This window comes from Eleutherodactylus coqui, chromosome 13 (assembly GCF_035609145.1).
Source record: "Eleutherodactylus coqui strain aEleCoq1 chromosome 13, aEleCoq1.hap1, whole genome shotgun sequence".
Lineage (NCBI taxonomy): Eukaryota > Metazoa > Chordata > Amphibia > Anura > Eleutherodactylidae > Eleutherodactylus > Eleutherodactylus coqui.
Window position 1 is genome coordinate 63,125,417 of NC_089849.1, and position 16,012 is coordinate 63,141,428.

The window sequence follows — 16,012 nt, forward strand, 5'->3', positions numbered from 1 at the left end:
TGCCTGGCCCACGTCTTTAATTTGGTGGTTCAGCGCTTTCTGAAAAGCTACCCACGCTTGTCAGACCTGCTCGTAAAGGCGCGCCGGCTCTGCGCACATTTCCGCAAGTCCCACACGGACGCTGCCACCCTGCGCACCCTGCAACATCACTTTAAGCTGCCAGTGCACCGACTGCTGTGCGACGTGCCCACACGGTGGAACTCTACGCTCCACATGTTGGCCAGGCTCTATGAACAACGTAGAGCTATAGTGGAATACCAACTCCAACATGGGCGGCGCAGTGGGAGTCAGCCTCCTCAATTCCTTTCAGAAGAGTGGGCCTGGTTGGCAGACATCTGCCATGTCCTTGGTAATTTTGAGGAGTCTACCCAGGTGGTGAGCGGCGATGCTACAATCATTAGCGTCACCATTCCTCTGCTATGCATCTTGAGAAATTCCCTGCAAACCATAAAGGCAGCTGCTTTGCGCTCGGAAACGGGGGCGGGGGAAGACAGTATGCCGCTGGATAGTCAGGGCACCCTCCTGTCTATTTCTCAGCGCGTATAGGAGGAGGAGGAGGAGCATGAGGAGGATGAGGAGGAGGGGGAAGAGACAGCTTGGCCCGCTGCTGACGGTACACCGGCTGATTGCCTGTCATCCTTTCAGCGTGTATGGCCTGAGGAGGAGGAGGAGGAGGAGGATCCTGAAAGTGATCTTCCTAGTGAAGACAGCCATGTGTTGCGTACTGGTACCCTGGCACACATGGCTGACTTCATGTTAGGATGCCTTTCTCGTGACCCTCGCGTTGCACGCATTCTGGCCACAACGGATTACTGGGTGTACACACTGCTCGACCCACGCTATAAGGAGAACCTGCCCACTCTCATTCCCGAAGAGGAAAGGGGTTCAAGAGTGTTGCTATACCACAGGACCCTTGCGGACAAGCTGATGGTAAAATTCCCATCCGACAGCGCTAGTGGCAGAAGGCGCAGTACCGAGGGCAAGGTAGCAGGGGAGGTGCGGAGATCGAGCAGCATGTACATCCCAGGCAGTGCAACAGTCTTTAAGGGCCTGGCCAGCTTTATGGCTCCCCACCAAGACTGTGTCACCGCTCCCCAGTCAAGGCTGAGTCGGCGGGAGCACTGTAAAAGGATGGTGAGGGATAACGTAGCCGATCGCACGACCATCCTCGGTGACGCCTCTGCCCCCTACAACTACTGGGTGTCGAAGCTGGACACGTGGCCTGAACTAGCGCTGTATGCCCTGGAGGTGCTTGCTTGTCCTGCGGCTAGCGTCTTGTCGGAGAGGGTGTTTAGTGCGGCTGGGGGAATCATCACAGATAAGCGTAGCCGCTTGTCAACCGACAGTGCCGACAGGCTAACACTCATCAAGATGAACAAAGGCTGAATTTCCCCAGACTTCTGTTCTCCACCAGCGGACAGCAGCGATACGTAAGCAATACGTAGGCTGCACCCGCGGATGGAAGCTACGTTCTCTCTCACCATCCAAAACGGGGACATTTCTGCTTCATCAATCTGTGTCTAATATTCCTCCTCCTCCTCCTCCTGCTACTCCTCCTGAAACCTCACGTAATCACGCTGAACGGGCAATTTTTCTTAGGGCCACAAGGCTCACTCAAATAATTTTTCTAAACAATTTTTAAAAGTTTCAATGCTCTTAAAAGCGTTGGAACTGTAACTTGAACCAATTTTTCGTTACACTGGTCTGCCTCCAGGCCTAGTTACCACTTAAGCCACATTAACCAAAGCAATTAATGGGTTTCACCTGCCCTCTTGGCTGGCCATGGCCAATTTTTGGGATGTACATTAGTACTGTTGATACAGCAATTTTTGTGGGCCCTCGCCTACAGTGTAATCAAATATATTTTTAGCCCACCTGCATTAAGCACGACATTACTACCTCAGCTGTGTTGGGCAATGCAATGGGATATTTCTATGTACCGCCGGTGGGTTCCAGGGAGCCACCCATGCTGTAGGTGCACACGGAGTGTAACCTACATGTGTCCACTTCTAAAGAACCCCAGTCAGACTGGGGCATGCAGTGTGGGCCGAAGCCCACCTGTATTACGCACGACATTACTACCTCAGCTGTGTTGGGCAATGCAATGGGATATTTTTGTGTACCGCCGGTGGGTTCCAGGGAGCCACCCATGCTGTAGGTGCACACGGAGTGTAACCTACATGTGTCCACTTGTAAAGAACCCCAGTCTGACTGGGGCATACAGTGTGGGCCGAAGCCCACCTGTATTACGCATGACATTACTACCTCAGCTGTGTTGGGCAATGCAATGGGATATTTCTATGTACCGCCGGTGGCTTCCTGGCACCCACCCAGGCAGTGGGTCCACAGGGAGTGTAACCTACATGTGTCCACTTCTAAAGAACCCCAGTCAGACTGGGGCATGCAGTGTGGGCCGAAGCCCACCTGTATTACGCACGACATTACTACCTCAGCTGTGTTGGGCAATGCAATGGGATATTTCTATGTACCGCCGGTGGCTTCCTGGCACCCACCCAGGCAGTGGGTCCACAGGGAGTGTAACCTACATGTGTCCACTTCTAAAGAACCCCAGTCAGACTGGGGCATGCAGTGTGGGCCGAAGCCCACCTGTATTACGCACGACATTACTACCTCAGCTGTGTTGGGCAATGCAATGGGATATTTTTGTGTACCGCCGGTGGGTTCCAGGGAGCCACCCATGCTGTCGGTCGACGGGGACTTCACAATAGGGAGTTGTACCTGCCTGTGTCTATGAATTAAAAAGCCCGGTCTAACTGGGGCATGCAGACACCTTGACAGAATGAATAGTGTGTGGCACATAGGTTCCCCATTGCTATGCCCACGTGTGCAGCTCCTGATGGCGGTGGCACAGGATTCTATTTCTCATTGCTTCTGTACAGCATTGTGGGCTATCGCCCTGCCCCTTTTAAAGAGGGTCGCTGCCTAGCCGTGCCAACCCTCTGCAGTGTGTGCCTGCGGTTCCTCCTCATGGCAGACGCACTTCTAAATAGACATGAGGGTGGTGTGGCATGAGGGCAGCTGAAGGCTGCGCAGGGACACTTTGGTGTGCGCTGTGGTGGTGGTGGGGGGGTTGGGCAGCATGTAACCCAGGAGAAGTGGCAGTGGAGTGTCATGCAGGCAGTGATTGTGCTTTGTTGTAGGTAGTGTGGTGCTTAGCTAAGGTATGCATTGCTAATGAGGGCTTTTCAGAAGTAAAAGTTGTTAGGAGGGGGGGGGCCCACTCTTGCCGCTATTGTGGCTTAATAGTGGGACCTGTGAACTTGAGATGCAGCCCAACATGTAGCCCCTCGCCTGCCCTGTCCATTGCTGTGTCGTTCCCATCACTTTCTTGAATTGCCCAGATTTTCACACATGAAAACCTTAGCGAGCATCGGCGAAATACAAAAATGTTCTGGTCGCCCATTGACTTCAATGGGGTTCGTTGTTCGAAACGAACCCTCGAACATCGCGGGAAGTTCGTTCCGAATAACGAACACCCGAACATTTTGGTGTTCGCTCATCTCTAATTAGCACTCATGGAGAATAGATGAGACCTTTCCGAACTAACTAGTTTTGAGAGCCTGTGCAACTCAAACACCAGGCATCCTGCGAATACCGCCAAGTTGTACTCCCACTTTACAACACCCACGGATAAACCATTTTAACCGCAAAGCTTTCTATTAAAGTAGCAATAACAGAGGCAGGCTATAAACTTCTAATGCGATGGTATATGGTTCCGAGACGATTGGCCAGTATGTTCCCGGGGTCGTCAAGTTTATGCTTTATGGTATGTGGAGGTGAGGGCTCCTTCCTAAACATTTGGTGGAATTGCCCTAGGCTTCATAGGTGCTGGATCCAAGCATATATTCTAATATTCTCCATCACAAACCTGTCACTACAAAAAACACCCTGGGAAGCTCTACTGGGTAAACAAATTCCTAATATCCCCAAACACACACACAAATGGATATCCTATTGATTCCTAGCTGTACAGATCACAGTTGCTCGCTCCTGGAGGAAAACCTCAGTTAGTATAGACTTTGTGAAAACTAAATTATCTTGGATCATGGTCAATGAGAAGCCGGCAGGTATTCTTATGGATTGGGGAATTGTTGTACGAAAAAACTTGGTCATCCTGGTTCCATTATTCGCAGACTATGTGCCTAGGGAACAGTCTAGTTTACCTTCAAGCATTTTATCTACTCCCCCAACAGATTAATGAGGAGCATGGTTCCAGCCAAGCTAATAGAATAAGCTAATTTTAATTTTTCCTTTTCAGGTTCACCCACATAATAAACCATAATATAGCCTCATCCCTTTCTTCCCTTTTGTTTTTTCCTTATGTGTTCTTCCCGTCTTCTTGTCTTCCCCCACTCGTTACTCTCATTTATGGTTCTCTAATGTTTATACTGATTTATCTGATTAGGAGTTGTAGTAACTGAAGAAGTGAAAATTGGCACTTTACTTTTATGTTATCTTGTATGTTTATTAGAAATTACATCTGGCAATGTAACTCCTGATTTATCTGTGCCATCTACTTGCCGCTGGACTGTACACATGACTGAAATGTTGTAATTATTCATTGATATGCTTTGAACATCATAAAGCCAATACATTTTTTTGTTAAAAAATGTCAGCCAAAGTAAAAGTGGAATGTAGTTTAAAGGTATTGTTAGAGCTTATCATGACATATGTTTTTAACTCCGTTATTTTAATGGCCCCCACTGAGTGGTTCCAATAGTAATAGTGACCTCAGTATTTTCCCCAGTAGTAATAATGACCCCCAGAGTGGCCCCAGTACAGTAGCCTTAGGGACTCTCTTTAGTGGCCCCTTTATTAATAGTGTTCCCCTTAGTGGACCTCCAGCCTGGCGGCAACCGCACACCATCGATCATGGATTAACTCACTCAGTCCAACCCCAGTCCAGAGGCTGCTGCTACTATAAATCAGAATGTGTCCCCTGACCTCTCCCACCGCACCCAGCATCTGCATTCCTGCACACAGATGCTGTCCTGTACACAGCACATAGGCCAGGGGATAGAGGTCAAGGGTCACAGTTTAATTATAGCAGCAGTGGACCGCCAGACCAGAGCTACAGACAGAGTGAGATAAATGTATGATTGATAGAATGGGGTTTCTGACAGGTCAGAGGTCCACTAAGAGGGACACTATTAATACTGGGGCCACTAAAGGGGTCACTATAACTACTATACTGGGGCCATTGTGGGGGTCACATTACATTATTATTACTGTGTCAGGTATGAGGTTGCTGCCCGGCTGGCATGCAACTGACAGTTATTTCTCACCTACAATTAATATGGCTGATAAACAAGAAATTTTGGCACTGGCCTTCAGACTTAGTTACAGACCAGCGACTCACCGGGCGGGTGGCAACTAGCGCATATCAGGCTGTATAACGGCTCTTTCTGTATGGTGGCTCAATCCCATTCACTTCATTGGGACTGAGCTACTCTCAGGCCATGTGACCAATGAATGGGACATCACTAGCCAGAGAAGAGGCAGCGGTACTCACACAAGCACTGCGGCTAATTCAAACAGCTGATCATAGGGATCCTGAGATACGGACCACCATTGATTGGATACTGGCCAAACCTGAGGATAGGTCGTCAATCTCTTAATCCCAGAATTTTGTATTTCAAAAAACATACATTTTTGGTACCATTTTGTGATATTTACAATGTATTGTATAACTTTTATTAATTGTTAAAATTTATTTTATTACTTTTTGGGGATTTTTGCAGAGTTCACAATGTGGTATAAGTGACATTTTTCTGGGGCTCATTATCATCTGACAGCAGAATGATACCAAAATATGTTTTTTGAATTTTGTTTCACTGTTCTACAAAAAAACACTTTATTTGTGAAAATGTATTATTTAAATGATGCCAAAAAAGATGCATTTTTTAAATTGGAAATTTTATTTACTCTTCAAATTTTCTTTATGTCTCAGATGGGAATTGAACATGCGATCATCTCATTGCTTGTATAATACACCATTATACCTCATATTGCAGTGTATTATTTATTGCTATATTAGGTTCCACAGCTATGGTAGGCCTTGAGAGCTCTAGGGCTGCTATGCCAACTCATCCACTCCCCAACAATCAGCATCTGAGGGGTTAAATGGCAAGGTTCTAGAGTTAGCACCAATTCCGGCTGTTCATGTGAGGTGCCAAGTGATGGCACAAGCACAGCTCCATAGCCCACGTCATCACTGGCTGTAGTAGTATAGGGGCTCATGCGAAGTGCATGCAAGCTGTGAAGTATTATTATGATGCCTTGCATGAAGTGGTTAAGGTTATGTTCACACAGGGTGGATTTGGTGTGAATTTTCCATCTGGATTTGTGGATGGAAAATTCTCAGCGTATTACAGTATCAGCAAAAAGGGTGAGATTTCAACAAGTCTTTTTAGGCAATTGTCAACTTGTCCACCAATGATAAGACTATTTCACCGTGGGGAACCACAGAAATGATAAAACGTAACTTTTATTGTTAGTACAAATAAAAGACAAACAAAAATTATTAAAAGATTTTCTTATATGTGCGTGTTACTGTGATAAAGTTTGCTATGCTCATATAACAAAGGGAAAAAGATGCGTCCAATTGTCTATTAGTGACTCCTGAAGACCTCTATCATATAAATCACAAGGGATTCACACAGAAAATGTATTTATGATTGAAATGTGCAAAATTCTGAGGTCGCAATTTCTTATTCCATCTTTGGTGATGGAAAGATAATTAGGCTCATATATAGATTTAGTCAAGACCTTGATACAAAGATGTACTGATAAATGTACATAATATCAAGTTCTATACGTATTATCTTCTCAGAATACAACGCACGTCAGGTCGTCGTGTGTTATATCACCTGATATCTGTTATATTTTTCCCTTGGATTATGCACACGATAGATTATAATATACCTCTTAGTTCTCATGAGGTGTATTAATGAATTGAGGCAGAATGTCACTAATATTCGGTAGTTCGGAAATAGAAATTTCCGTATATATCACATATAATTATATAGTGATGTTATGTATTACTACCGATAAGAGGAGACAGGGCGACCAATCTCGTTGAAAACATGCTTGGTCTATCAAAAATTGAGTGGTTTGCAGACGATAGGTCCCCGTCTGATGCTATAATAAACGGGGGTCCTATCTTGTAACAAACCCCTCATACGGTAAATGATTGGATACTGAGAAATACATCCCTCCAATCTATAGCGAAGTTCCCTTTAAATAAATTGATCTCATATGGATCAGATAGAACTACTCTCAGAGTCTGCCTGATAAATAAATGAGCGCATTCAATATTCTAGTGCAAACCACTCTAAGAGGTATATTATAATCTATCGTGTGCATAATCCAAGGGAAACATATAACAGATACCAGGTGATATAACACACAACGACCTGACGTGCGTTGTATTCTGAGAAGACAACATGTATAGAACTTGATATTATGTACATTTATCAGTACATCTTTGTATCAAGGTCTTGACTAAATCTATATATGAGCCTAATTATCTTTCCATCACCAAAGATGGAATAAGAAATTGCGACCTCAGAATTTTGCACATTTCAATCATAAATACATTTTCTGTGTGAATCCCTTGTGATTTATATGATAGAGGTCTTCAGGAGTCACTAATAGACAATTGGACGCATCTTTTTCCCTTTGTTATATGAGCATAGCAAACTTTATCACAGTAACACGCACATATAAGAAAATCTTTTAATAATTTTTGTTTGTCTTTTATTTGTACTAACAATAAAAGTTACGTTTTATCATTTCTGTGGTTCCCCACGGTGAAATATACTAATCCTACGGGAACCTATTTGCCTCGGTGATACCCAAATGATAAGACTAAGTTCACACATTGTGAATCTGCGGTGAAAGAACCTCCATTATGCTTCATTCAGTAACCCTGGAGTGAGGAAGACGGGGGACATGGGTCTCCCGTATTCAAAATCAGTGGGGGTCTCAGCATTGAGACCTGCACCCATCAGCAAGTTATCCTGTGGTACAACCTCTTAAGGTGCAGGATTTTGGCATCAAGGAAAGAAGAGTCTGGTGGTTGTTTTCCCTCCACTCTTTCCATACCTCTTAAAGGGATTTTACCAGAACAAGCTATCCCCTATCTATAGGATAGGGAATAACTTGCTGATCGCTGGGGTTCTCACTGGGAAAGAAGCAACGCCTGCTGTGACAGGAGAACGGGACAATTCTGAGGGTGGCATTTAAATACCCCAATTGGGGTCAAAAACGGCCCCTGGGCGATGAGATCATGGGGTGCCATTCAGTTGCCATGGCAGCCTTGGCCTTAATGAAGGCCCCCAGGGCTGCCACGCATGAATGCCTATCAAGTGTGCTTGTGGTCTGTCTTGATAGACTGCCTTTGAGAATGCGGTATAAGGTAATACTATGGTATTACATTAAACTGTATGAGCGATCAGACAATTGCAAGCTCAAGTCCCCCATGAGGACGAAAAACATGAAAATAAGTTTAAAAAAAAAAAGTTGAATTATTAGAAAAAAATAAAAGCTGGTTTTAAAATTTAGCCCCATCTCATTTTTCCCATAATAAAGAAAAAAAATGCAAAAGCATATATGGTATCTCTGCATCCGTAAAAGTCTGCTCTATTAAAGTAACATAATACTAATCCGGCACAGTAAACGTCGTCAGAATAAAAAATAAATACACAACGCCAGAAATGTGATGACCAGACATGCACAATGCTTTTTTGGTCACCACTTCTCAAAGAAAAATAAATAAAAAAGCAATCAAAACGCCACATGATCTCCAAAATAGAATCTACAGGAAACCCGCAAAAAACAAGCCCTCACACAACTATATCAACTGAAAAATTGAAAAAACTTATGGCTGTCAGACGATATCGGCAGAGAATAATCTTATATTTTCCAAAGATATTTTATTATATAAACAGTGCAGCTAAACGAAACACAGTGTATAAACCTGGTATCACTTCAATTCATTAGAATAAAGTTGTTTCATCTATGCTGCTGTGTACGCCATGAAAACAAGACCCCCCCCCCCCCCACCGACCCCAAAGATGGCAGAATTTGTGTTTTTTATAATTTTACTGCAGTTAGAAATTTTACAGAACATCATATGGTAAATAAAATAATACCACTAAAAAATACAACTCGTCCCGCAAAACACAAAACCTCAGACAGCTACATCAATGGAAGAACAAAAGTTATGATTTTGTTAGCGGGGAGAAAAGAAAAAAAACTGTGGGCTGCACCATTAAGGGGTTAAAAGCACTTTAATTGCGTAGTGCTTTATTACGAGCACTTTAAAACACTGGAAAAAAGTGTCTGAGATGAAGCCTTTATACCAGTGTTCATCCTGGCAAAAAGAGCCATTCTCATAGTAATAGTTTAGGAATAATAGTTCACCCAAGTGATCCAGTAAATGATGTCCGTTTTCTTGAGTGGTCAGTTTACACACAGATAAATCTTATGTATATATATTTGTTTAACAGGATCGTTAAGTCTTCAGTTCTCAGTGCCAGTGAATGAGAATGACTGAATGATCGCTGCTTAAACCAAACGATCAGCAATTGAGCCAACGATAATTTTTATGCCAGCGTGAAATGAACGATGAGTGAACGAATCATAGTTCATATTTCGATCGTTGGCTGATAAATGATTATTATCCAAATGCAAACTATCCAGCAATTCTTTGAAAGCTAATCGTTCCGTGTAAACCCACCTTATTCCTACATTGCTAACTTTTCAGCTGTTATAGGGTTATCGATATGGGGTATAAGGGTGCTTTACATGTACCAGAATTGGCAGCAAACATTTCCACCATATGGAAAAATTTTGACACAGATTTGAGAATCCACATGTAGACATGCAGATTTCTGTATGAATTTCCACGGTGTGTTGGGTGTTACGTGTGAAAGCCCCCTGAGGCCATGTCCACACATATGGTGACATGTGGTGCGCCATATAAGTCCACAGAATGTCAATTATAGCACCAAATACGCTGCAGAATCCGCCTCTTCTAATAAGGGGGTGAATTCCGCACCGAAATCCGGCTTAAAATCCACACCAAGTGGTGCAGTTGTTAATGTAGATTTGTTGCTGTGAGTATTCTGTAGCAAATCTGTCCCCTATGCACTTAGCCTAAAGGTGATGCCGACTCTGGGAAATTCTGAACCAAACATACACCACTCATTTACAGTATGAGTCGCCAAGTATTTATTTTTTGTTATGTAAATAATTTTTCTCTACTCTGTCATCTGTTTTTTTCCCCAGCTTTTTATGTCACAGTGGGGTACTTTAATGTGTTTTATCCACGGGCTTTCTAAAATAACTTATACAAAAAGACTTGCACAAAAATGTTTGGACAAAAAGATAGTTTTTAAAAAGCTACTAAAATGCAAATAAAACCATATATTATATAAAGCTGTAAGCTTTGTTTTTAGTGCTATGTAAGTGATATGATAACTTTTTCCCGGAGGCTCTGCATTACAGATTGCTGACATGTCACTATCCGTGTTCCTACACAATGGAAGGCTGAAGTATCACTTCCCTCGCCTGAAACCGAGTTACAAAAAAGCTATATACTGACCCAGTAAGAAATCCCATGAGTTTAGGCAGAGGACCAACCTACCTGTAGGTCACTAGCTGATGGGATTCATCAACAGTGCACACATTATATATATCAGGATGATACCTGGACCTACAAAATTGTTTCATATGTTGGGTGTAATATACCCCGGTGTACATACTACATACATTATATAACATCTCTATCTCTTCTATGATACTGCTAGAACAGGTATAACTTACCATATGATGATGATACCATCAGGACGACAGAACAGAGCAAGAGCCCCAGGAACGAGGCTTGAAGTCTGCTCATCTTCATCATGGTTATGATAGTTGTAATGTAATTTCTGAGTGCAGACTCTTATAAATAAGCAGACAATGAGGACCTGCGTGTGAGCGGTCATGCAGAAAAAGGCAGAATCAGTGGTACATTGTGACCTGTACCTTGCACTAACAATGTGCATTGGTAAATTATTGCAAAATCTGACATTTTTGACATAGTTTGCATTTATACAACTTCAAAGTAACATAACATGGTAAACCTGCTGATCTACTACACTACATCACTATGTAACCCTCATTCCTCCTGTTAGAGCAGTAAATATGAATCCATTTTGTGATGAGGGTGACAGCTTTACTCACCTGAGAACTGGGCATAAGTACTACATCAGAGGCCGCTTTTCTTGCACCTCCTCTTACGTCATTTATATGGTGATCTGCCCCTGTGCCCTTATGTACATAGGGGAGACTACCTTGGAGGTACGACAAAGGATCTCCAAGCATAAAAGCAATATGCATACGAGAAACAAAGAGGTACCAGTGGCCAAACATTTCTGCGAGGCGGGACATTCTATTAGCCAGCTGCGCTTCCGCAGCTGTCATTCAATAGCTGAGAGCTGCCTTTGATTGGTCCCTGCACTCAGCCAATCAGAGGCAGCACTCACTCACCCATTCATGAATTCATGAATGGGTGAGTGGGAGCTGCCTCTGATTGGTGAATAAAGAAGCCTTTTTTCACGTTTGCAATCCTGCCTATGCTGCCAGTCATTCTCTATTGTGGACTTTAACGTGGACCTTTGGTTCTTTTGTGGTACGGGCTTGGATTATGCATCACTGACCTGACCCCTGATAGGGTTGAAGTGTGCTACTGGTGTACTTTATCTTGTATATCTGATTGGTGAGGGCTGTGACCAATCAGAGGCAGCCCATTCAGCAGGCGGGGATTTTAAATCCCCGGCTGCTGAATACTACACAGAGCAGTTCAGGAGAACTGCCGGCCGGACGTGGCTGAACTCCGGCTGCTGGGAAAAGGTGAGTATACTTTTTTTTTTTTACACATTTTAGGATGATTTTCAGGGAAGGGCTTATATTTTTAAGCCCTTCCCGAAAATTCATCCCACGCACGCCGGCAGCCCATTACTTTCAATGGAGCCGGCTGTATTGCCGGGTCCATTGAATTCAATGTGCGAACTTCGTTCTTCTCTGCCACAGCTGTTACAGCTGTGGCAGAGGAGAACGATCTTTAGTATATGTTCTCAATGGGGTCGGCGCTGCTGCTGACGGCCCCATTGAGCACATATATAGAACACAGAGATGTGCAGAACGCAGATAGGCGCATTCTGCGAATCGTTGTGTCCTATAATTGATCGTACATCCGCATAAAAAGCGGACATGTGACCGATCCCATTGGGATGCATTTGGTCTATAGATCTGCAGATCGCAAGCGCGTCTGCAGATCGGACCAAAAAACGGTCGTGTGACCGAGGCCTTATTCTCATCTATAGCTTTGTTCAACTAAGGGGTTGCGCATGCGCTATGCAGCATTTGAGACTAAAGTGGGTATGGGCACCACTGTGATTGGATCCGGCCCACGCATGTACAATGGTGTGCTTACACGTTGCTGGGAGGTGACGGTTGCGTCACAGTATTCTCCTGCTTCAGGGCGGATATGGATCTTTGACTCCATCCGCTCATGTGCAAGCCGAGCTACACACACCGTGGTAAGTGCATGATTGATTAATTACTTCTGCTGTTTTTGCTATTAGTTATCTGCAATTGATTTGAGTCTGGTGTGCTGCATGGTGTCGATCCAATCGTTGCCTTGTTGAGGCGGGGTTATGTATGAAATGGTCTGTCTATTGGTTGCTGGGTATATGTTTTATATGTATATATATGTGCTTTTTTAGCCTTTACTGCATGCTTGAAAAGATCCATAGAGGATCGAAACGTTGCAGCAGTGCAGTCTTTTATACTGAGGAATAAAGGTTATTCGTTTTGAAAAAAAGAAAACCCCAGAGTGCTGATCTATTCACCAAGTATCTGCAAAATTCTATGTTTGGATCCAGAGGTTCGGATATACGTTTGGATCGTGCACCATTGGCCTAAGTATGCCTCTATAATATCTGTGGATGTGCCGGTGTCTACTTATTATGTATGCTGAAGAAACCAGACTGATGGTTGTGTCAGCACTACCCGTTCTCCAAGAAAAAGCTATATCTTGTTTATACATTTTATATATATCTTTGGATGGAGAGAAGTCCAGTCTGACAACTAATACATCACTATTCTTGTTTAGTTGTACAAACCAATGATAATAAATGAATTATAATAAATTATAATTATCACAAGTGAGGCCTGTTCTAGCCTCATTGAATTGTCTTTTGTATATATACACTTCTGCTGGTTACTGGAATAAACAGACGACTTCCAATCACATCCAATGCTGTGTGTGATCTGTAAGCCAATTCGAGCTTGAATTTAAACAATTAATTTGGATACCTAGAGACATACCTTTTAGCAAATCTTTCATTTGCACTAACGGTTGATGCCCAACATAAGTCACAACCATTTCTCAGTCTAGGCAAAATAGCTGTCATGCTTTGAGATTCGTGTAAAAGAATCAGACAGACGGTAGGTTTTTGGGTAAGAAATCTGTATGTAAATCTGTAAGGGCTCCTATCCACTTGCGTTTTTTTTAACGCTGCAATATCGCTGCACTTTTTTAACACGATTGTCGATAGGACTTTCTAATGTTAAAAACGCATCGCACAAAAATCGCAAATCACAAACTTGCGATGCTTTTTTTTAAAAAGCAGCAGTATAGCAGCGTTAAAAAAAACGCAAGTGGGTAGGAGCCCTGCATGGTGAACTGCTGTCTGAAGTGTGTGTGTGTAGTGTGAACCTGTGAATGTATGATTTTTACACCAACGAAAAGTTTTGAAACGTAATGACTGCTAAGAGAGCGTATGTACCCTTGTCTTAAAATACATATATTGCTATATATTGTCCTGGGATAAGAAAGAGAATGGTTGAACTTACAAATAGTTAAAAAGCCTGTTTTCTTTGTGATGCGTGGTTCTTAATAAATATGTACAAATATCTAACAGCCACATATTCCAACTAAACAATGGAATCCCAGTGTAAGGCTAATATAGAATAATCACAGCTTGTTTCATAATTACAATTGCTTCCTGTTAGTTTGACCTTCATCAGGGAACAAATTGAGACATTCGGATACACATCACTACAGAAGAGCCTTGTATAATTCATTACACCAGATCTTAAACAAAGTCAGTCATTTATCAGCCATAGAACAGTGTTTCCCAAAAGTTTTCTTTCCTCAGTTTGGAACACATTTTAAATTGCATTACTGATTTTATTCCTTGGATGGACATGTAATTGGAATGAATGGAAGTGAAACTAGGGGGATTTTGAAAATGTCTAAACTCCCATTCCTAAGGCAGATATCAACTGGGGGTCGCAACATTGTCTCCCTCACACATAAGATTCTGACACAATTCCTAGTTAGTAGCACTGCAGATGTGCTGCAGACTTTCCACTTCTTACTTGACAGTATTGTTACCCTCCATAATCTGATAACTAACTCTATTATGAGTACCATCTGACTATTGAACAAATTTTCTATTATTATCTATCCTTTACTATTTGGCTGTCTGTAGTACTTACGTTATTCTGGTCAATAAAGTTTTTAATGTACCGTATATAATCACAACGGGGGTTAAAAAATCGGGACAGTATCCCTCCATACCCATCAATAAGGAACTGCCATTTGTACCTTCACAAAAATGAAGCGTTAGCAAAAAATCCAACTACAATAAAGTCGGACAGAGTCCCCCTTGCCTCTGTCCGACTTTATTGTAGTTGGATTTTTGGCTAACGCTAGGGTCAGGACAGTATCTATCTGGATATCTCTTATGAATGAAATAGCGGACATTTATTATGGCGGTATAGGTGACGTATGATTGTGCAAATACATCACGACTGCTTTAACTTCTATGCAGTAGGCGATGTTCCTGTAAACCGGTCATGTGATTCATCAGATGATCGGCAGGGCACACGACACCTCCCTCCTCAGCAAACATGAATGGAAGATGACGCACATATACCACGTAATCAATGTCATGACGTCATCCCGTAACGGAAGATGCATTAATGTGCAATCCTGCCGCATCAACACTGTTTATCTAGCGATTTACTATGCTTTTTTTGGCCAATTGATATCGCTCTCTAGCGATCGGAAATAAGAGCTATCTTTCTGGTCGGGTCCGCAAGATTTCCAGGTATTGTTGGTTTATATAACTATTAAGGTTGGGCAACTATTGTTGGTAAAATCAAGTGGAGAATCAGTCCCTTCCCCCACTTATCCCTGGACTGAATTGATTGGCTGGGGAGAGGATGTTCCCTCCTATGGGAGGTCCTATATTGAGTATATCACGGACAGAGTCTGGGTCTACACTCTGAAACCTGTGGTTCACCATCAGAGCCACAGGCCCTATCTCTTTATTCTAATCTTTTATTTTGGTGCTCTTTCAGTATTAGTTAGGGATATTTTTAGGCTGGAACTATTCTATATGCCTATACTAGAGAGAGAATAGGTTCCTTTCTCGCGTGTTTGGCTTCCAAATTTTGGATCCAACCTATAATAGTGTTTTCTAGTATTATGCAGACACTATTCAAACCATTGCTCCATTAGGCTATATATAACCCCATGTTGTCTACAGCCGAGACTTTGGTGCTGCAACTTAGGCTTATGATCTCAGAGCAATTGGTTGAGTAAACCACCTTTCCATTGACTAGGATCGGTGGCAATTCATCTTTCAATTCAAAAGAAAATAAATAATAAAATATCCCTATTCTATGAGTTAATCACCCCGGTGCTCTGTCCAGTGATGAGATACACTGACACTGATACATCAGAGTGCCAGTGTTATATCTGACACCAAGTTATGTTGTTCTATCATGACAAGGGTGACTGGTCCATATGTTTATTTGCCCAGTAGATCTTAGCATAGATGATTGGTACTATCCAGCTATGATTATCAGCTCCTGATGAACTGCTCTTAATCAAGCAGGGAAACGCGTTGAGCTGTTTTTTTTTTCT

At 42.8% G+C, this 16,012-nt stretch overlaps 1 protein-coding gene across 2 annotated transcripts in view; it reads right to left on the reverse strand.

Moving 5' to 3' along the window:
• The window catches only part of WFDC3 (WAP four-disulfide core domain 3), a 79,200-nt gene extending 68,205 nt beyond the window's left edge, over positions 1-10,995 (reverse strand). The window contains exon 1 of one of the 2 annotated variants that reach the window (XM_066587239.1): positions 10,852-10,995. In XM_066587239.1, coding sequence (XP_066443336.1) covers positions 10,852-10,933 — 82 coding nt within the window. In that variant the 5' untranslated portion in view covers positions 10,934-10,995. The remainder of the gene's footprint in view (positions 1-10,851) is intronic. The other variant, XM_066587242.1, reaches the window with a different exon arrangement.
• Positions 10,996-16,012: the final 5,017 nt, after the last annotated feature.